We start from the raw sequence: 20,854 nt of genomic DNA, 5'->3' as shown, positions 1-20,854 counted from the left end.
ACACCTATCGTAGGCCTTATTTACAGCTATAGAAGACAGAGGGGTCTTCTGAAAGATGCCATCTTATGGAACAGCTGTAGTCTTTGGTTTCTAATAGAGATCCAGATTAAGTGCCCCATGCAGAAGCTCTGACACTGTGTCCAGAAATGCAGAGCAAAGGTAAGTGAGCCCAGAGTCAGGTTTCATTCCACTGCAATAGTGCAAGCATTGCACTTATGCTTCAGTCATGCCACAAAGCCCCAGGGGGATGGGATTGTCACTGTATGCACACAACCTTCGGAGCACTTTCTCCACTCAGTCTTGGAACTTGGTGTTTTTTATTGTTAAGTTGTGGGAGGACACAGCAGACGACACAGTGATTTTCAAGCAGCTCTTGTTTATTCTCAGGCTGGAACAGAAGTGAGCTGAAGGCCTCAGCAGCCTACTTATATAGAACTCAGCTACAAAGCAACAGTAACAACTTTCTGTAGTTAACCAATCCCTGAACGTCACTTTACAATCCCTCTTTTGCATATGCGGACCTGAGTGAAAACTGCAGCAGAATGAACTATATACACACACCCCTAGTGGCCTAGGGTGAGAACTTCAATACATAACATTTATTATTCTGCTAACAGGACGAAAGAGTACTTTGGAGGTGTGTGGGCATGGGAAGAAAGAGCCAATTGGTATAATTGTATCTTGCAAGTGTCTCTATTTACCAGGACTCTCTTTATGTTCTGGTCCCTGCCCTTATTTGAGATTGTGAGAGATGTTTTCAGAAATGCCGTTCATGTGCGAAAATCCTCATTTCAGACCCCTCTGCTCTCTAGGCATTAAGGACCAGAATAAAATACTTTGGTGTGCTAGCAGAAGCCAGCATAAGGACTCTTGCTTGCACAGCAGGGTGCCCCTGCACACCTCTGCTCCACTTCCAAATCCTCAGGGGCTTGGAGTCTGGCAAATGTATTGCAGCGATGTGCAGAAGGGAATAGCCCATTAAGGCTGCTGGTTACTACCCGTGGCAAACAAAGCCATTCTAAGTACTGCGTAGGTTTTGCATGCGGACAAGATGGAGCCAGGAAGTGAACACTAGCACCCGCTAGCTCACACTCTCAACAAGGTTGAATTGGGAGAAGCAGGGAGGAAGTAAAGCCTGAAAGGATCTACTGTGCCAACAAGTAGTTATTAAAGAGAAGGAATCAGAAAGGGGGCGGGGAATGGGTTGCCTTTCTATTTCCCACCCACCCCAGTTCAGGAAGCTTATTGCAAGCACTGTATGATTTTCAAATGTATTTCTAATTGTATTTTTACAGACACACTATGGACTACCTGAATGAAGCTCACTGACCATTGGTGGTCCACAGACCACAGTTTGGGAACCTCTGCTCTCTCATATAGTGTATATTTAAAAAAAAACCCCACATAAAAATAAAAATCCTGCAGGTTTCCTTTCATTGAACTGGAGCTTAGCTAGTCTGCATGGATTTTGGATCCATGGCAGAGAGACAGCAATGGAATTTGAAACAACCCCTGCTGGAACATGGTGATACACAACATACATGACCGTCCTGTGCCCCTGAGCTGGGGCTGCAGGAGTTCTCTTAGGAACTCCTAAGAGGGGACAGGGCATACTGAACACAGTTCAGGAGTCCAAGGCCAGCACCTCCTACCCTGTGTTCAAGGTTCATGCCAGGTTGTCAATAGAGAGCTGCCAGTTCCTCGCTGCCTCCTCAGACTGAAAAGCCTCCTTGGAAGCTCAAAGAAAGGAGAATCATGATTCCCTGCGATTTCTGCCTAGGGATACCTCACTCAGCAGAGAAGAAGTGTCTGACCTGTGAGGCGTCCCTGTGCAGGGACCACCTGAGGAAACACAATTCAAAGGCCACCCAGAAGGACCATGCCTTGGTGGCTCTTGGGACCGCTGGGACCCAGGAGGAGAAGAAATGCCCAGAACATGCCATGCTGCTGGAATGCTTCTGTCAAGACGACTTGGCGTGTGTTTGCAAGGCCTGCTCCACCACTGGCTCCCACAGCAGCCACAGCGTCGTCGCCCTGAAGGACGAGTACGACAAGCAGATGGTAAGGGGCTTCAACCGGGCATGGAGTGTTCCAAAGAGGTCCTCCAATTAAATGTAACAGAGAGAGGTGTTTTAAATAGAAACGGGTGTCAGAATGTGGAAGTAAAGAAAGGGATCCTGCAAGACTTTGAAAGAATTAGTATTGGGGGGAGAAAACGAAGCAAAAAATATCAAGCATTAAGTAGCATTCAAAGCCTGATAACTAAGGAGTAGCAAATTATACTTGTGGGGTGTTTTTTTCTGATGGTGAGGCATGTATTTATACAAATATGTAGTCAGGGGAAGGGCTGTAGCTCACTGTAGCATGCGCTTTTCACCCAGAAGATCCCATTGAACTGAGAAGTGACACCAAACCAACAGTGGAGACTGCCTATAGACCTTGCTTAGCCTCAGCACTCTTCATTTCCATGCTTGACAATGTGTTAATGCGTTACAGTTCCTGGCATTGATCATTGACTTTTTCTCCCCCTCTGAGCATGGCAGTATGCCAGCCAAGATTAACAAACACTCCACTGCAGGTTAACAGCCCTTCCTGGGGAACACCTTATCAACAGCCGCTGCTAGATTAGAGTACAATTTTGCAAATAAGTTAGTGGTAACTAATGCCATTGCTTTTAATTTGATGGCCTTCTGTAACAACCTGCAGCCTGCTTCTAGAAGAACAAGTTTGCTGTTTGCTTGTTGATTGCCGCCCTAGGCTCCTTCAGGAGGAAGGGCAGGAGATAAATTACATAAAAAATTACATAAAAAATAAAAGTCCTGCTGAGGCTAGTGGGACTTTGACCAGGATATGGGGACAGAAGAGCCTTGGAACACTTCTGCGTACTTAATTGCATACTTGATAGTGCTTTAAATCATTAGGAGTCTAGCTACTTGGGAAGAAGACCCAACATATTTGAAAAGACAAATAAAGCAGAAATTCACCATCATGGAAGCCCAAACATACAAATGGAGTTCAATGGGGGGTTTTTTCCAAGTCAATGTGCATTCCATTCTCAAACTGCAACCACAAGCATCCTTGCCAGGGTGCATGGCATCCACCTGAGGGTTCTCGAGGAACTCACATGTGAAATTGCTGGTCTTCAGAACAGAAATATGTCCCTCGGAACAGCCTCCATACCAGAAGACTGGGAAATAGCCAATGCAACACCATTTTTTTAAAAAAAAAAAAGGAATGGGGGGTGGGGTCCTGGAAATTACAGGCCAGTCAGCTTATCGTCAGTCTCTGGAAAGCTGGTGAAAACTATTGTTAAAGATAAACTAACTAAGCACATAAAAGAAGAAGTCCTGCTGAAGCAGAGCCAGCATGGCTTCTGCAAGGGAAAATCCTGTCTCACAAACCCAGGAGGGTGTCAGCAAGCATATAGACAGAGGTGATCTGGTTAACATAGCATACCTGGATTTTCTAAAAATGTTTGACGGAGTATCTCACAAAAGACTCCTGAGTAAGCTTAGCAGTCAAGAAATAAGAGGAGAAGTCCTCTTGTGGATCAGGAATTGGTTAAGTTGCAAGATGCAAAGAATAGGAATAAATGGACAGTTCTCCAAATGGAAAGAAGTAGAACGTAGAGTCCCCCAAGGATCAGTATTGGAACCTCTGCTATAGTTGATTAATCTACCAAATAAGTTCTGTGATTTCGCTTCTGTTTTTCTCTTAATCAGGCAATTCTCTCGCGGATTATGAAATCAATGCAGGAATACAAAACTGCCACAAAAAAGACACTCTTACAGCTTCAGGAAAGTGAGGATCAGATAAAGGTTTGTGCTGTAACTTCATGATGACATGCATCACTCTCAGGTCCCAGGTGGAAAATAATGAATGTGTCTCCAATATGCTTCTCCATCCAGCACCCCAATCTTTTCATTTTAACTATGCAGCACTTTTGGCCAGTGACTTTTTTCACCGGAAGGTTTATTAGCTGAACATCTACAGTATCTCTCTCTCTCTCTCTCTCTCTGTGTGTGTGTGTGTGTGTGTGTGTGTGTATCTATCTAGCTAGCTAGCTAGCTATCACACATGGACACAGATTTAGATAGTGCACGCTCTATTTACTGTCTGGACAGGCATGTGTTTCTACATCCTCTTCAGATACTTAACCTCAGAGGAAGGACTGGGGTTTTTTAAAAAATGGCAACTCTAGTGCATGTGTATGTGCACTTTCAGTTTTTGTTTAAGGCATCCCTAAAATCTACCTAACAGCCAAGTTAGGGACAAAATAAAGTCAGTAGTTTACCAGGGACAATAACAGAAAACATGGTCTCTCCCTGGTTAAGAGTGTGTGACCACTAACAGACATTAGGGGGCTTCCAAGGCAGCACTTCATATCACAGACCCACATAGAGCTTGTCTGAGGCCCAGGGTGGGAGTCTTGTTAGAATAAAGTTAAAAACTCAAACAGAATAGCAGCTGGGCCCAGTGGCAGAGCTTCATGCTCTAGCCCGGGAGGTGGGGAGACGGAGAGCAGGTGGGGTGTGGCGTGGCGTGCATGCTGGGGGCGTGGCGCACCACCCACAGGGACGTGACACACATCCTGGGTGTGTTGTGCGTTGCCCACAGGGGTGTGGCGTGTGTCCTGGGGGCATGGCGCCCAGCATGGGCGGGGGGCAGCCACAACGGCACCTCACCAGGATCGCGCTGCCAGGGGCGGTGCGCTCCCCCCGCACTTCTTTTCCTCTGCCAGTGGCTGGGCCCTGACGGGGGGGGGGCTGGCCAGCTTAGCTCTCCAAGGCCCAGGACAAGGGCTACCCCTGCCTCTGCACAGCCCTGCATATCAGGCAACCTTTTCTGCCACAACAGAAGACTGGTGAGATGTGAGCCTCTGGTACTACTTTGGTGCATGTGCTTCAGTTGCTGGGAAACCAGCAGGACATGAGAAAAAGAGCGCCCAATGGTGAGGAAGCCAAAGTCAAGCCAGGGAACAGGCAAGAGATCCCAGCCAAGGCGCAAGGATCCAGTGAAAGGTGTCAGTGGGTGAAGCATTACAACTGAACCACAACTCCCAGCAGCAGCAGCAGACAGCAGAGATAGGCTTAGCTGAGGCTGATGACTCCAGGTTGGGGGAGGTTGTATTAGGATCTGGGAATTAAAAAGTTCTGTTGACATTAAAGCTGCAGTCCTATGCACACTTACATGGGACTTACTCTTGAGTATATATGCAAAAGTTTGCACTGCACATTACTCAGTGGTGGTAGCCACAGGATAACTGAGGCAAGAATACTTTGGTGTGATCTTCTGAGGGGTTGATGCCCACAGTGCTTTTCAGAGCAACTGGCAACATACCGTATTTTCTGGCATATAAGACGACTGGGCGTATAAGACGACCCCCAACTTTTCCAGTTAAAATATAGAGTTTGAGATATACTCGACTGCAGTTTCTCCACCTGGCGTATAAGACGACCCCCGACTTTTGAGAAGATTTTCCCGGATTAAAAAGTAGTCTTATACGCCAGAATATACAGTACTTGGGAGGTTGCTTAGAGCTATAAACTTGATAGCTTGGTGGCCTGTTTTGCGGAAACGATATGTCATTTTTCACTATAAAAATGTTATCTCCACACCTTTTAAATTAATGGTTGTTTCCTAAGGGAGTTTTATGAACAGGGGAGGGACTGTGACAATGGAGCTAATGATCCTTTTTAGCCTAGATAGGGAAGTATTGCTCAAGACACCCCGGGTTTATGCCCTAAGTCCAACAATTCAACTGTAAAAAAAAAAAAGTTTCCATCTTTCTTTCCTTAGAACAATAAAAAAATGTTGACAGATCAGCTCTCCAGAATCTTCCAAGAGATCAAGTCTCAGGTAGATCAGAAGGAGAAGCAGATCCTAGGTGACATCCAGTCCAATGAGAAAAAGCAGCTGGCTGACATGGCTGCTCTGAAGAAGCAAGTGGCAGACAAGAGGGACATGGCTGCCCAGGGCCTTCGGGAGCTACAAGCACTAACAGAGAAAACAGATGCTTGCATCTTCCTCAAGGTGAGCAGCTTTTTCTCCCCTTCAAGTTAGCGAAGTCTCATTTGCTGGATGCCCCCCTTTCTCGGCGTGCAATAAAAACAATTTCTTTTTTCCCCTTTTTGTCTTTATGTAGGATTTTCAGCTGGCCCAAGAGAGGTAAGTTGCACACCACACATTCCCCTTCGTTTGCCTGTCACACAGACTATACCGCTCTCCACATGTATGTGGTTTCATATGGTGGTCCACTGAATGGACTCATTGCCAGGTAATGAGAAGCTTGGCATGATGGAGTCTTTTCTCTTCCTCCTACATCTTCTGAAAATATTAGCTTTCCTATCTTCAGGAATGTGTTTTTGCCTCCTCAGTAGCAATAACGGGACCATTTTGGATAATTGTGCTAATGATAGTCTAGTTCCTAGATTATTGGTATAGGAACTCAAAAGTGGCTAGTGAGAGCCATGCGGTTGAGCTGGAGTAACCAGTTCAAGCCTCCACACGCTGAGCTTCTCATGTAGACCGGGGGGGGGGGGGATAAGCTTGATTCCCTATTTCCTCCAAAGGTAAGGGAACTGACATAGCTAAGTAGCTAAGCCTGGCACAACAGCTTACTCTGTGGTATTAACCCCTTCATGCATTAATTGGACTTAAGCATGTTGGGCATATGAGTCCAGTTATCCCACACCTCACTCTCAGAAGATGGAATGGGGAAAGCCTTATCCAACTCAGTGCTTGAGCTTTCTCTATTCCCAGTCTCTACATCCTGTCATCTCTGCCCCATCCTGGTTGGCACTAGAGGGCCCCTGACAGGGGAAATCAGCAAAAATATTCTCCCCTCTTCTTCCATTAGTGGACAACTCTGCCGAAACAAATCCCTTTCTGTGAGTGCAAGGGCACCATTGGAATTTCACTCAAAAGCAACAACATACACAACCTCTTCTATCCGTACACTATCCATAGGTTAACTTAGTATTTACCCTTAGAAGTGGCAGACATTACAATCAGGGTGGATGTTTGGTAGGTTGTTTGGTTGCGTGGTTGGTTGAATGAACTCTTGTACATGCTAGGATTAAGAAACAGAATTTCAGCAATGACAGTGTGGAAGTGCTGACAGTGCATCTGGATCAGTCAGACATTCAGGATGTCAGAAGTCACACAACCATGTATATCTCCAACCTAGACGCCCTGATGCAAGTAGTACATGGTAAGTGAACGTACTAAAGAACACCTCCCCCAGCAGTGCTAAGTAAGCTATGTAAGTTACAGTGAATATGCTGATATGTGAGTAATAGCTAGAGATTATGCACTTTAAGATATGTGCACAAGCAGTATGCACATTCTCCTGCTATATACACATCTGCTATATATAGCAACTTGAATTACCCTATTTCCATGCTGCACATTTTTCATTGACTTGATTATAGGGCATAGTCTAATTTCATCTGTTTACTCAAAGATACAAAATATAATCTACCATAGGTTAAATACCCTTTGCAATTTATCTAAAAAGATTTTGATGATCGGTCACAGCAGTATAACAACTACGGGACTCATGGGACAGATTTTCTTTACCTCGTTTGTTTTTGGATATTTTATCCCTTCCACATGTTTGGTGATGCAAAATCCCTATTAGACAATTCATTCCTCCTCATAGCTGACTGCATGTGAAGGTTCTTTCTGCTGGTATGTTGGTCAGGTCCTGGGCTGGTGTGGAGCTATTTAACTCCTAAGGGACAGACTATTAGACACTCCTGCCACCACCTTTATGGGACTAAACCTAGCTATTATTAACTGCACAAACTGGAAATATTAAGACATAGGTGAGTGCTAGAGAATTATCTTCTCAAAGGAGTCAACCTCACTTTTTCTCCAGGACCTTATGGCACACTCTCCAAAAGCAAACAGCTTCACTCAAATGCCTGCTTCAGATTTCACACTTCTTTGGATTTTGCAATACTGTTCTTGGCTCAAACATGCACCAAAATGCATTTAGGACACCTGTTTCAGGATAAGATACATAAACAAATACATTCACTGAGATAAAATACTCATTTTGTGATAAAATACTATTTAATTATGTATTTAAATTATTTAACTATGTATTTAATAATTATGTACTGGGTTTAAATATGCACTTAAATTCAAATTTTGGAGCAGAGTTTTAAAAACATATTCACATATTAATTTAGAAATGGCTCAGAACAGACTTGTGAATGGACACATGCAAAATCATGGATCAGAAACAGACTGATCCATCCCTTAACTGTGTGTGCTGCTGGATTTCTTAAAGCAGGGGTAGGCAACTTGATGCCAGTACAGCTCCCATCTACCCATCCCACACTGCCAGTGACCAGGGATGGTGGAAATTGTAACCCAAGAACATCTCAAGGGCACCATGTTGGATACCACTGCTTTAAAACAAGGAGAGCACCCAAGTCTTACCTGCCTTGATCTTGCACCATCTCTTGGTGTTATGATTCCTTACCTTGTTCTGAATGTAATTTCGCAAATGACATGCTGAATCACACCTGTGGGATCTCTTGAGGCGGCTTGCTTCCAAAACCTCATCATGCCAAATCTGTCCTGGAAATGGGTCTTGCAGAAACAGTTCCTGATTACAAGAGTGGTTTTGTATGAATCAGCTGTCTTGTCCTGTTTTCTTACTCTTCATAGGTAAAATCATTAACCAAACACAGTGGAGCAGGTAAATCCCTTTTTGTCTTTCAAACTGTGCCTCACACCCAGCATTGGGTTTTCCATTCATTTGTGCTTCAATTTAGGAAATGAACAGCATAGGAAGTAATACATCAGATGAATGCTATGGGTTCCCCATACCTTTCTTCACAAAATAAGAACCTAGTTGATTATTTCCTGATAAAACATATGGAGAAGGGTCACAAAACACAGTGCAATCCACATATTTAAAAAGAACAAATTCCTGCAATTCATGTAGCTCTATTTAGTGTTGAAATAAGCTTAGCATTCAATAGACACTATGTCCAAGATATTGTTGCACCTGAGACAAACTGCAAAATGGTGCCCCCTTCCCTGTCAGGGAAGAGGGGGTGAGTGAAGATCTACACCAGGAACAAGGAGTGAAGAAATGCTGCTTAGGTGTGATTTGCATGATCTGTGTACACAGTGTGTATCATGCCTACATACATGCGCAGGCTTCTTTATCATGTATGTGATTCTGTCCACATGGACACTGGGCTCAGGCAGAGGGTGCAACAACCAAGAATGAGAATGGCTTTGTGCGAACCACCTCTGTTGAAAGGCATTGTGTTTTAAGTCAATGCTGCAATATGAAAAGTTGCTCTGCAGCACCTGAGTTGTGATTGCTCATTCATAGACTTGATATTACTGTCATTAAAAATTACAATCCTACATTCACTTGGGAAGCAGCCCTGTTGAATTCAATGGGACATATGTCTAGACTGGAGCAATACTTTGCTTAGCAAAGAGGTGACTAATGTGTGTTGTACGGGTATGAAAATTGCATTTTGCATGTGTGCAGGTTATGTTGTCCCTTTAAAGCAATTCTTGAAGCCTTTCCAAAATCTGAATTAACTCAGCAGAATGCCCTTTTCACAAGATACATGCAACAATATGGTAAAAAAGCTATAATCAAAGTGCAATGAAAACCTATGCATTCTACTCAGAAGTAAATCTCATTTAATTCAATGGGACTTACTCTCAGGTACAGTAAGTGCAAAAAGGATTGCAGGTGTAATGTTATGATTTCTAGGAAGTTTTCCCATATTTGTGTGACTTTTAATCTTCTGCTCTTCCATGTTTTTCTTTCAATTGATACCCATTATTCTCGTTTCTCACAAGGACAATCCCAGCTGCTGAGTTCTCTCTTGATGGTAGGTGTTTGAAACATCACTACTAATTTTCAAGATGCCAGTCTATGTCACCTCACCTCCTCCAAAATTATGCTGCCAACACCTTCTAAAATGTAGTTCAGACCATGAATCCTGTGTGATGATAGAGCAGGTAGGAAACTTATTAAATGGGGGGGGGGATGCAATTGTTTCAAAACTAGTAGTAAACTGTAGACCTACCTACAATTTTATAAAAGCATTTGCTGCTATTCATATTGAAGCAAATATGCCTGCTTTTTCTGTATCTTCCAAAAATTCCACGACATACTGCAGCTTTGAAATGTGCTCGTGGCTCTTATACCAAACTTCGTGCACAGTTACTTTTAGAGTTACACCAAACAAGGCAGATACACTCCTAATATTCTAATATTATGGAACATTTATAGTGATAGAATAAATGTAACACTTACTTGGCAGTACATCCCATTGAATTAAATGAGAAGTGTATTTGATCAGGCTAGGTGTGAATAGCTGTACATGGATGGGTTTATGACGTTCATTGTCCTCTGCTAATGATAAGCACGTTCAACTAGCTGCTCATTTTGTTTCAATCAGATGTGATTTGCAAAGTCTTCCCATCACCGCCACCACCACTGACTAGGGATATATCTGGAGAAAATCCAGGTAAGCAAAACAGAATAAACCATGAACTATGAACAACTGACCACTGAATTGTCTGTCAAGGTTCCCACTATTTCAATGTTTTGACAACTTTTTAGTGTTAAAAATCTCAAGGAACAACATTTTCAAAATCGTAAGCTGCAACCTTATGGCTTATGCTGGTACTGTCTGGCCCACAGATACTTGGAATCACAGCTTTGTCTCCTTTTGTGTCTCCTAAAGTGATCTTTGTGAATTACTTCCAGCTGGAGTGTAGCTAGATCTGGTGCAGTTGTTAATCTTGTTTAGAGCACTATCCAAAGCCCTTTCAAAGGTTTGTCCAAGTTAGGACTCCAAACTTTCTTTCTCTCACTACCATAAAAGTCAATCTGCTTCTGATCAGAAATTAGCCAGTGGTCCACCAACTGCCTTCTGCCCACCCTGGTAGTAGCAGGTTACTGATGCCTGTCGTTATGAGCTGAAGATTTGGCTTAGAAGAAAGAAGGGAAAATATGGAAAGTTCTGGGCTTGGTGTTTTTTTTAAGTGTTTGATAATGAGCAGCTAGAAATGATGATGATTACGATGATGATGACAGCAGCCTTTCTTCCTCTTCTAAAGGTGCAGACGTTCAGAAATGATGAAACTAATAAGAAAAAAGATCCCACCCAGGTTCACTGGCTATAGAAACAGGAAGATACATAACAGGAGGAATGCTTTGGAGCTGTCTGGTGGAACTGAGTCTGAGTTGCAAAAGAAACCTAGTGGGATTTGATGATGTCTCAGTTCAGAAAAAGCACTCTATAGGTGCTCATTTAGGTAGAGTGGGCACTCTCTACCTGCTGGCTTTAGTGTTTGAAGGGGGGGGATCTGTTTGATAGTTTTTGTGAGTGACTTGGAAAATGCCTGGACTACTTTTGTTTCCCATTCCCTGTATTTTGATGTGTGTAATAATAATGGAACTACAAAACGTTGAACAAAACATATAAGCAGCCAATCAAAATCCTTTGTGCCATCCTGTCAAAACATTTTCTTTGAAGGGCTCCAAACTCTGTTATCATGTGCTGTACAACTGCCCTTAGATTCTGTTTTGCAGCCCTCTTGGTAAGCGATTGTTTGTATTGAGTATAGTTGTGTTAATTTGTTTGACAGCATGAAAAGCTGAAAGTGCTGGGTGATTCTTTTTGCTTTTATTGTTCGCTTGGAGCAAATCAAATGGAATCCATTGCCTTGCAAACATAACTCCTGCATAATTAAGCCAATCTCTGGTGATGGAAATAAAGCTTGGGTGGTGATTAGCATAGCATTAAGTCCTTTGAAGGAGGAGAAGATGTGTATTGCTGGTCTGCTGGATTCACATTTAGCTCTCTGCAGTTTAAAATATGCTCTGTTGACTTCTTATGTGTTTTTTTCTGCATTGGCTTCCCATTCCCATCAACAGAACCCCTCCCAAATCACTGAATATGCAGATCTGCCACTCTCCTGCAAGTATGGTAAAAGGGGGCACCTTCTGGAAGTGGAAACTCTGGAAGATCTTAGGAACTTCTGTGTCCACAGCAAGTTACTGTGCTGGGAGTTTCAGGGTTCTTGGAGACAGAACGGTTTGGTGTCCTCTGAAGAACCCCAAATAAGCATATGGTTGATGGTCCTTGTCTGTCAGGGTTGGGTTTTTTTTAAGTTCCATTAAAATTTAATGAGATGGCCATTTCAATTTAGAGGGCTGGTTAGACTGTGATTGCAAAAGTGCCCCAATGAAAACAACTGCTGAAAGTATGTACATGGTGAACAATCTGTGAATAAAAGCCCCAGTGAACAAATCCTAACAAGTCTTAAATCCTTAAAGGGAGGAAGGGGGAGGGGAAATGTTGCTGGAGAAATGTAATACTTAAATCAGCAGAACCTCGTGGTCAGTGAAGTGGAGGAAGGAGCCTATGTTTCTGCGGTGAATAAACATCCTTCAAGAAGAACTAGTATTTTAAGCATTTCATCTCATCCCTTCATATGCATGAGTTCCCTTATGCATGTAGCCAGTTGGAAAGCTCCTATTTCCTATTTCCACAAACTACATGTATGCCAAGAGGTTTACAGGGTCCAGAGATCTAAGCTGACCTGTACCCTGAGCTAAGCACTACCTGTGCCATAAACCTCACTATCAGTTCCTTGCTTGGCTTGCACTTTCCTTATCATCTTTTGAGGACATATACTGGATTCTTGCCCAGGGCTTCTGCTGCTGCAGTTGTGACACTGAGACCTAAGAACCACACCAAGATGAAAAACAGTAAAGGAAAACGAAAAAGCAGGTCAGTTAATATTTCTGTTCACCTCTGGCTTCCACCTGCAGTAGAAACAGGAACCACAGGCAACTCCTGAATAACTTCTTTGTTTTTGGAGCTTTGTTTCTCCTATTCTGGAGATCTTTAGCCTTAAACAACAACAAAAAGGTCAGAGGGAGCAACAAATTATTTTGATCACTTTGGCTGCCCTTTATTGAAACTTCTCCTACACTACAATATCCTTATCTTTTTTTTTTTTTTGAAATATATTTTTATTTTCAAAAATCAACAAAACTAAACACACATTTGCCACATACAATTTTTACAGTATTGCAAAAACTCCGCCGAGTTTTGACTTCCCTCCGTCTCTACTTTAGTTTTCTTAATTTACATCATTCATCCGCTTTCCCTTGTATCTCACATTCCATTTTCTCTATTATAATACCTCCATCTTTGGTTATATATTTTTTTCCTCGGTTGCAAGTGTTCTATCACCCCTGTTAGTGATTTACATAATTATGATCTTCTAAATATTTCAAAAATTTGCTCCAATCGTCCTGAACCCGTTGATCTCTTTGGTCTCTAATTCTTGCAGTCAACCTCGCTAATTCCGAATATTCCATTAATTTAATTCTCCAACCTTCTACCGTTGGTATATTTTTCAACTTCCAGTTCTGAGCCAGTAAGATTCTGGCCGCTGTGGTGGCGTACAGAAAAAATCTCTGATCTTTCCCTCTGATCTCTTCACCAACCAGGCCGAGTAGGAACGCCTCTGGTTTTTTAGGGAATGTATACTGCAAAATTCTCTTTATCTCATTATATATTACTTCCCAAAACACTTTAACTTTGTCACACAGCCACCACATATGGTAGAAGTCTCCATCTTTCTGCTCGCATTTCCAACATTTTTTGCTACCTTTCTTATACATTTTAGCTATTTTGACCGGTGTTAGGTACCAACGGTACATCATTTTCATTAAATTTTCTTTCAGATTTATACAGGCCATGAATTTTATGTGGTGATTCCATAACCTTTCCCACCTTTCTAATTGTATATTATATCCCAAGTCAATCGCCCACTTAATCATAACCTCCTTTACTTCTTCATCTTTTGTAAACCACTCCAATAAAAAATTATACATCTTTGATAATAGTTTTTTCTTTCCCTCCAATATATCAATTTGAAATTTAGATTTTTTTATATCGAAATTATTTTTCTTTTTGTCTTCATTAAATAAATTGTAAACCTGGTAATATTGTATCCAACCTGTCAATTTGTTGGCTATCTGTTCGTATGGTCTAATTTTCCAGCCTTTCTCAGACTCTACTAAGAGATCATCGTACGTTATCCAATTCCCTCCTATATTAATTTTTTTTACCGTTAATATTTCCGTGGGCGACAGCCATCTTGGCGTTTTCCTTTCTAGTAATGCTTTATTTCTCTGCCACACTTCGTATAATGGTTTCCGGAACACGTGCGTTAGGAATTCTTTATGGACTTTTGCTTTATCATGCCACAAATACGAGTGCCACCCGAATCTGTTATTGAATCCCTCAATATCCAATATTTCTTTGTCTTCCAATGTCATCCACTCCTTCACCCATATTAAACAGGACGACTCAAAGTATAACTTCAGGTCCGGCAGGCCAAACCCCCCTCTTTCCTTTATGTCAACCAACAGCTTATGTTTTACCCTTGGTTGTTTGCCCTGCCAGATATATTTAGATATCACCCTCTGCCATTCTTTAAACTTTTTTTAAAGAACATTCTTTATTGTTTATGTTTTACACTACAATATCCTTATCATAGCGAGACAACCAGAACTGTACACAGTATTCCAACTGTGGTCGTTGCACAATAGATTTGTTATAATGGCATTATGATATCAGCAGCTTTGCTTTCAGTTCCTATCCTAATGTTCTCTAGCATGGAATTTGCCTTGTTCACAGCTGCTGCACAATGAATCAGCGTATTCATCAAACTATCTACCACAACCACAATATCTCATTCCTGGTCGGTCCCTGTCAGCTCAGATCCCATGTACGTATATGTGAAATTAAGATTATTTTGCCTCTACATGCATCACTTTACACAGGTGAACCTGTCCGTTGGCCCTACCATTTCAAGCTGCAGTCAGGGACTCACATGACTGAATGTTCCTTTATATATAGTCACACAAAAAAACACTACATGTGAGGGAGAAGAGTAGACTAGAACCCTTTCCCCTAACATCTAGTTTTGCAGGTGTACATATTATTTGATTTTTATTTATTTATTTATTTATTTTTGGTATGGAGGATTGAATCCTGTGCACCCACACTGACTGGATGGAATGGTACAGCTCAGAGAAAAGTTTACTGCACCAATCTACAGACATAGCTGGATAGCTGCAAAACACTATGAATTTGGAGTGAATACAAGCTTTTGAGGAATGGTTCCTCTGATTCTGATTAATTCAAGTGTCAAGGGATAATGCCTGCTATCTTTAATCCTAGACTGTTTTAATTAAAATTGAATTTAGGGATTAAGTTGGCACACAAAAGTTCATTAAATAATGTTTCCCGGAGCAGCCTCTTAAAATATATTTGGACAACTATAAAGAGAGATTTCAGTAATATTTCATACATACTTTAGGGAGCCAAACTTGCTTTATGAGTATTCAGTGGTAACATGAATTAAAATGCTTTTGGCATTTGTAGTTACAAACTGGGCACCACCAGTGTGTGAGAGCTGAAGATACAAGCATCTTTCTTAATTAAACCAAATTTCTGCATCCAGACTATGAGACTGAGATTTTAAATTAATGGCTTTTCCAATTCTATAATTGGCAATAACAGTATTCCTCCCAGAGCATTTAGAAATACTTGGTTGTTTTTAATACATGATTTTTAATGCAATTCTCAAATTACATTTATGTAGTGCAGGGATTTTGTTTTCAAATCATTTTGTCATATTAATTACAGCACCAAAACCTGTCATAACCAAAGGCTCTGTAGCCTCAAGTGATTCTGCAAAATTAGCTGTTTACAGAAAGGGAGCTCTGAGTTCTTTTTCAGAGATGGAAAAAAAATTCAGTTCATGTTGCATCATGTTGAACACACAGTTTCAGTCAATCATCATTTGGACAGGTGACTGTGACTCCATATAACAAATACAGTTCTTCTTGTGTGGAGGATCATTCATCTGTCAAAGCTTTTAAAAGAAGAAAGCTTATTCTGACGGATGCTGCATAGAACAAAACTGAGTAAATCTGCCACAATATGAATGGAGAAATGTGTTTTCAGGGGTCTACAATTTTTGGCTGGCCTTGTTGGCCAAGCCAAAGGCTACAGTCACCAGCTACCACCCCCACCCACTGGAAACGAGTGCCTTAAAACAATGGTGTCCTACTCTCTCATCCCTACCTTTCCTATTCAGGAGTAGGAAAGGCAAGTGAAGAATGCTTCCAGTATGGCTAAGGCAGGGGCGTCTTAGCCATAGAAGCTAGTGGCATGGGGAACCACGGCGCCACGTTCTGGAGGGTGCCATGGAGGAGGCGAAGGCTGAATGCGGCACCTCCCGGCATCAGCTCACCGCCCTCATCCGCCTCCGCCATGCCATGCTGCTCCCGGAGCCTCTTCCCTGCCGGAGGAGCCATCCTCCAGCTTTGCCGGCAGCGCCGTGCCGTGCCTGGAGCCTCCGTCCCGCCATCCAGGTGCTGCCCACCCAGAGGGAAATGTGGGGGTGGGGGTGGGGGCGCCGGAGGAATCCTTGCACCACAATGCTAGATAAGCTTAAGACAGCCCTGGGCCAAGGCTCTCCAGGCACCTAGGTCACACAGATGCCAAAGAACCTCCAGCCCTCCTCCCAACTATGGAGCAGGAAACGAAGCAGGGGTTGCTGCACAACTGCCTGAGCGATCTCTCCCTCGGCACCTTCAAAATGGGAGGAAGGTTGGTTGCTCAACATACTTGAATGTGGCAAGCAGAATTGTTGAAACCTGTGTGTCTTGCCTTTCTCAGTTCCTCCACAGAGAGTGTCAACTGTCTTCACTATAACCCTCATCCTGCTAAATTATGCACCCTTGCCAATCTTTCAGGATGCCTTTTCCCATTGAAGTTGTACCCTAAGAGACTTAACTCCCCACCCCACCTTCCTTCTCATATTTGTCTCCTTTGGACTAATTCTAAATCCTTGATTTGCCACCATTTTGATGTGTGACATACTTGATGGATGGTCGTACCAGAAGAGACTCAATATAGGAGCTGCATGTGGCAGCTATTTTGAAGATTCGGGAGAGATAAAAGACAATTGCTTCTTCACGCAAACTCACTCCCATGGCAGGCAGAGGTGGCCACCAACATGGATGGCTTTAAGAGGATTGGACAAATTCATGGAGAATAAGCCCATCAATGGCTACTGGCAATCATGGCGATGCTCTCCCTTCACGACTGGAGGGAGTAATGCTCCTGAATACCACTTGCTAGAAACTGCAGGAGGGGAAGATTCTCTCGTGCCCAGGTCCTGGTTGTGCGTTTCTCACAGGCATCTGGCTGGCCACTGTGAGAACAGGAGGCTGGACTAGATGGGCCATTGGCCTGATCCAGCAGGCTCTTCTTATGTTCTTCTAGTACTGTAGATCTGGTGTAATTATCTGGCCAGCATCGGTGACGTCATTCCTATTTTGATTTAACACACAATGACCTTAATGCTGCAGTTGTGGATATTTCTCAAACCAAGCAGATTCAGTTATAACATTGCATGATTAAGATCAGCATGTGGGAACAAGAAAGCTGGAGTCAAGTATCTGGCATGGCATTAGTAGGCAAGCTTGCCTAAGGTATTTTGGCATTGTTTTTAAACTCCCACATGATTTCTGAGAAACACTTCCCAGGGGTATCATTACTCAAGCTCATTATAATTATTAGGCAAGGTTGGTTTTGTTATCACGTGTGTAACTGCATTGGCTGGCTAAACAGCCAATTGGTTTAAACTACTGGCCCTTTTATTTTGTGCTCTTCTCCTTCCACCTCCACACAATAAAATGGTAAGTAAAATCTTCCTAGCCGAAAAGGGCCTTTTCAAACTGAGCAGCCATCAGCTGGGTCTTTTCAGAGTCGGATGTGTTGTTGTTGCCGCTGCTGCCATCTGGGGTACCATGGGATGGCAGAACTGGTTCTGTTTCTGGGGAGGCAATGTTATTGTTTCTAATTCACCTACATATGTTGATGGTTCATAATAAGACAAAATATAGCAAAACATTTTAATTGCATCATTTTAAAGTTTGCAAACTGAAGATAGTATTGCGTTTGAGACATCCATGTTTTGTACAAATAAAATTTAAGCAGCTCAGTGTCTTTTGGATACATAATGAAATGGGTAAGAGAAAGTGTCTGTCATGGTGGCCACAGGGAGGAAGAGCACCTTAATAGGCAGTAAGTTACCAGCCTCCTGCCTGGGCAGCAAAGAAGGGCCTTCAACCACTTTTGACTCAAGAAAACACATGAAGATTAAGAATAAATGCACATGGTTTTGTTAAAATAGGCATCTGGCCAGCCACTGTGAGAACAGGATGCTGGACAATATGGGCCTTGGGCCTGATCCAGCAGGCTCTTCTTCTTACATTCTTGAACTATTTCTTGTTCAGCTCTTCTGACCTGCTCATTAGCAAAACAGAGCATTACAAAGTACCTTCAGTGGCTCACAAATACTCCTAAGACATGGCCTTTACTTGGTTTCAGATTCTGTTAGCAGATATTCAGATATTCTCTTTCCTCTTTAGTTAACAGTTAGCAATATATATGTCAGCTGGAGATAATGAAGCAACAGTATGCTTCCGTGCTCTTCTTTCTTCAAGTGCTAGGCGGTTTGGGAACAGACTTCACGAGGTTAAGGCTACAGTCCTAGTTGGAAGTAAGTCCCATGGAGTTCAGTGGGATTTTTCAGCAGGTATACTTTGGATTGGGCTCTTTGGGGAGGAGAGTAAATGGGGAAATTGTGGTGCCTATGTAATAGTCTTTTTTACAAGCATACAGGCTGAGAAGGCATCAGAGGACTGCAGCAGCAAGCATACAGGCTGGCTGGCTGGCTGTGCGAATCCCACAGCATCCTTAGCACACACACACACGCACACACACACACACAGGGCACAAGCACCTTGCATAACAAGACAGTGGGGGTCACCACAGCAGGCTTCCTCAAACTCGCCCTCCAGATGTTTTGAGACTACAGTTCCCATCATCCCTGACCACTAGTCCTGCTAGCTAGGGATCATGGGAGTTGTACATCTGGAGGGCCGAGTTTGAGGAAGCATGCACCATAGTATGCGTAGCCAGGTACTGCATAGTTATGTATTTGGGCTACAGCTGTAACTTGTACTTATATTTGAGCACATATGCAAAATAGGAGGGGGAGGGAAGAATCTCTCTTGTTGTGAGCAGCAGACAGGAGTGCGGCAGGGATGTGTGAACAACCGAAATAACAGAAAGACAAAGCACCAAATGACACACACGCACGCACACCCCCAAAAGCATTTTAAATGCCAGTTTGTGCTATGTAATCTCAGTGAAAATTTAATAATTTCTTATTTGAAAAGTTAGGAAAATATCCTTAAATCTGCACTAGGCATAAAGTTTTAATCTTTTTTGTCAGTATACATTTAATCTTTTAAATTAAGAGGATTAGTCCATTTCAACTAATTCGGAAGCCTGAATTCATCAGTACTATTGTTGTCATTCCCCTTCCCCTGTGCCTGCCCCCGGATTAGTGTCAGTGACTCAGTTGTGTCACCTGCTTCTGCTGAGGAGTGGGAGGCAACCATTAAGCACATGAATTCAGAGAAGGCTACTGAATGCTGGATAGTGGTGAAGATATTTACAGTATTAGCCTAAAATGAATGTAATATTCCAGAAGCTCCAGGCCTTGCTTGGAGAAGTTTAGCATTGTTAAGGTTTGTCCGCATCTTTCAGGGTTGCTGGCCGTTTGCTTACTTCCCATCATGATTATAAAATTACCACTTGTCTCTTTAACTCTAAAAATGTCATTTATATCAGTACTGTTGAGCAGTGATCTGGGCCTCAGGGGAACTGCTATAAGGTTAGTTGCTCAAAACAAGTGTTGAATTGCCATTGGCATCAGACAGAGGTCAGTCACTCTCAGGCTGGATGAGCGACCCAAATGCTTTACCTAGAGCAGGCTTCCTCAAACTCGGCCCTCCAGATGTTTTTGGCCCACAACTCCCATGATCCCTAGCAGATCCCTTCCAGTTGGGATTCAGGCCTCATCATAGGACTGAAACTGCCTTGATCGCACTGGTTGATGATCTCCGGCGGCCAAGGGACAAAAGTAAGAGCTGTTTCCTAGTTCTGCTGGATCTCTCAGCGGCTTTTGATACCATTGACCATAACATCCTTCTGGACCGTCTAGAGGGGTTGGGAGCTGGGGGCACTATACAGTGGTTCCGCTCCTTCCTCCTTGGCCGTGTTCAGAAAGTGGTGGTGGGGGATGAGTGTTCAGTCCCCAGGGCTCTCACTTGTGGGGTACCTCAGGGTTCTGTCCTCTCCCCCCTGCTTTTCAACATCTACATGCAGCCGCTGGGAGAGATCATCAGGGGGTTGGGGCTGGGTGTTCATCAGTATGTGGATGATACCCAGCTCTACCTCTCATTTAAATCAGAACCAGTAAAGGCGGTGAAGGTCCTGTGTGAGTGTCTGGAGGCAGTTGGAGGATGGATGGAGGCTAACAGATTGAGGTTGAATCCTGACAAGACAGAAGTACTGTTGTTGGGGGACAGGAGGTGGGCAGGTGTGGAGGACTCCCTGGTCCTGAATGGGGTAACTGTGCCCCTGAAGGAGCAGGTGTGCAGACTGAGAGTAATTTTGAGTAATTTTGGACTCACAGCTGTCCATGGATGCGCAGGTCAATTCTGTGTCCAGGGCAGCTGTCTACCAGCTCCATTTGGTACGCAGGCTGAGACTCTACCTGCCCGCAGATCGTCTTGCCAGAAGGCCTCTGTCCAGTATACCTGAAGCCTCCGTCTCCATCTCCATCGTTCTGCCCGGACACTGAGATCCAGCGCCAAGGGTCTTCTGGCGGTTCCCTCGCTGCG

At 43.2% G+C, this 20,854-nt stretch overlaps 1 protein-coding gene across 2 annotated transcripts; it reads left to right on the top strand.

Annotated features, from left to right (window-relative positions):
• The first annotated feature begins 1,624 nt into the window (after positions 1–1,624).
• On the top strand, positions 1,625–10,713 carry LOC117041283 (tripartite motif-containing protein 29-like). 2 transcript variants are annotated; one of them, XM_033139890.1, is made up of 8 exons: positions 1,625–2,061; positions 3,723–3,818; positions 5,800–6,033; positions 6,146–6,168; positions 7,077–7,213; positions 8,683–8,713; positions 9,847–9,878; positions 10,452–10,713. In XM_033139890.1, the coding sequence occupies exons 1-8, from the start codon at positions 1,756–1,758 to the stop codon at positions 10,550–10,552; spliced, it is 960 nt and encodes a 319-aa protein (XP_032995781.1). In that variant the 5' UTR covers positions 1,625–1,755; the 3' UTR covers positions 10,553–10,713. The 2 variants fall into 2 exon arrangements, with proteins under 2 accessions (XP_032995781.1, XP_032995782.1); XM_033139891.1 differs by lacking the exon at positions 8,683–8,713 and having other exon boundaries at positions 1,628–2,061; positions 10,452–10,522.
• The last annotated feature ends 10,141 nt before the right edge of the window (positions 10,714–20,854 follow it).

The sequence above is a fragment of the Lacerta agilis genome, chromosome 2 (assembly GCF_009819535.1).
Source record: "Lacerta agilis isolate rLacAgi1 chromosome 2, rLacAgi1.pri, whole genome shotgun sequence".
Classification (NCBI taxonomy): Eukaryota; Metazoa; Chordata; class Lepidosauria; order Squamata; family Lacertidae; genus Lacerta; species Lacerta agilis.
This window is presented reverse-complemented; position numbering and strand designations above follow the sequence as displayed.

What these genes read in the sequence shown, in the direction of transcription:
- LOC117041283 (XM_033139890.1), top strand. Translation starts at nt 1,756, where the DNA reads ATGATTCCCTGCGATTTCTGCCTAGGGATACCTCACTCAGCAGAGAAG. An exon ending in AAAGTGAGGATCAGATAAAG is followed by an intron (nt 3,819 to 5,799) that starts GTTTGTGCTGTA and finishes TTCTTTCCTTAG; the next exon opens with AACAATAAAAAAATGTTGAC. An exon ending in TTTCAGCTGGCCCAAGAGAG is followed by an intron (nt 6,169 to 7,076) that starts GTAAGTTGCACA and finishes TGTACATGCTAG; the next exon opens with GATTAAGAAACAGAATTTCA.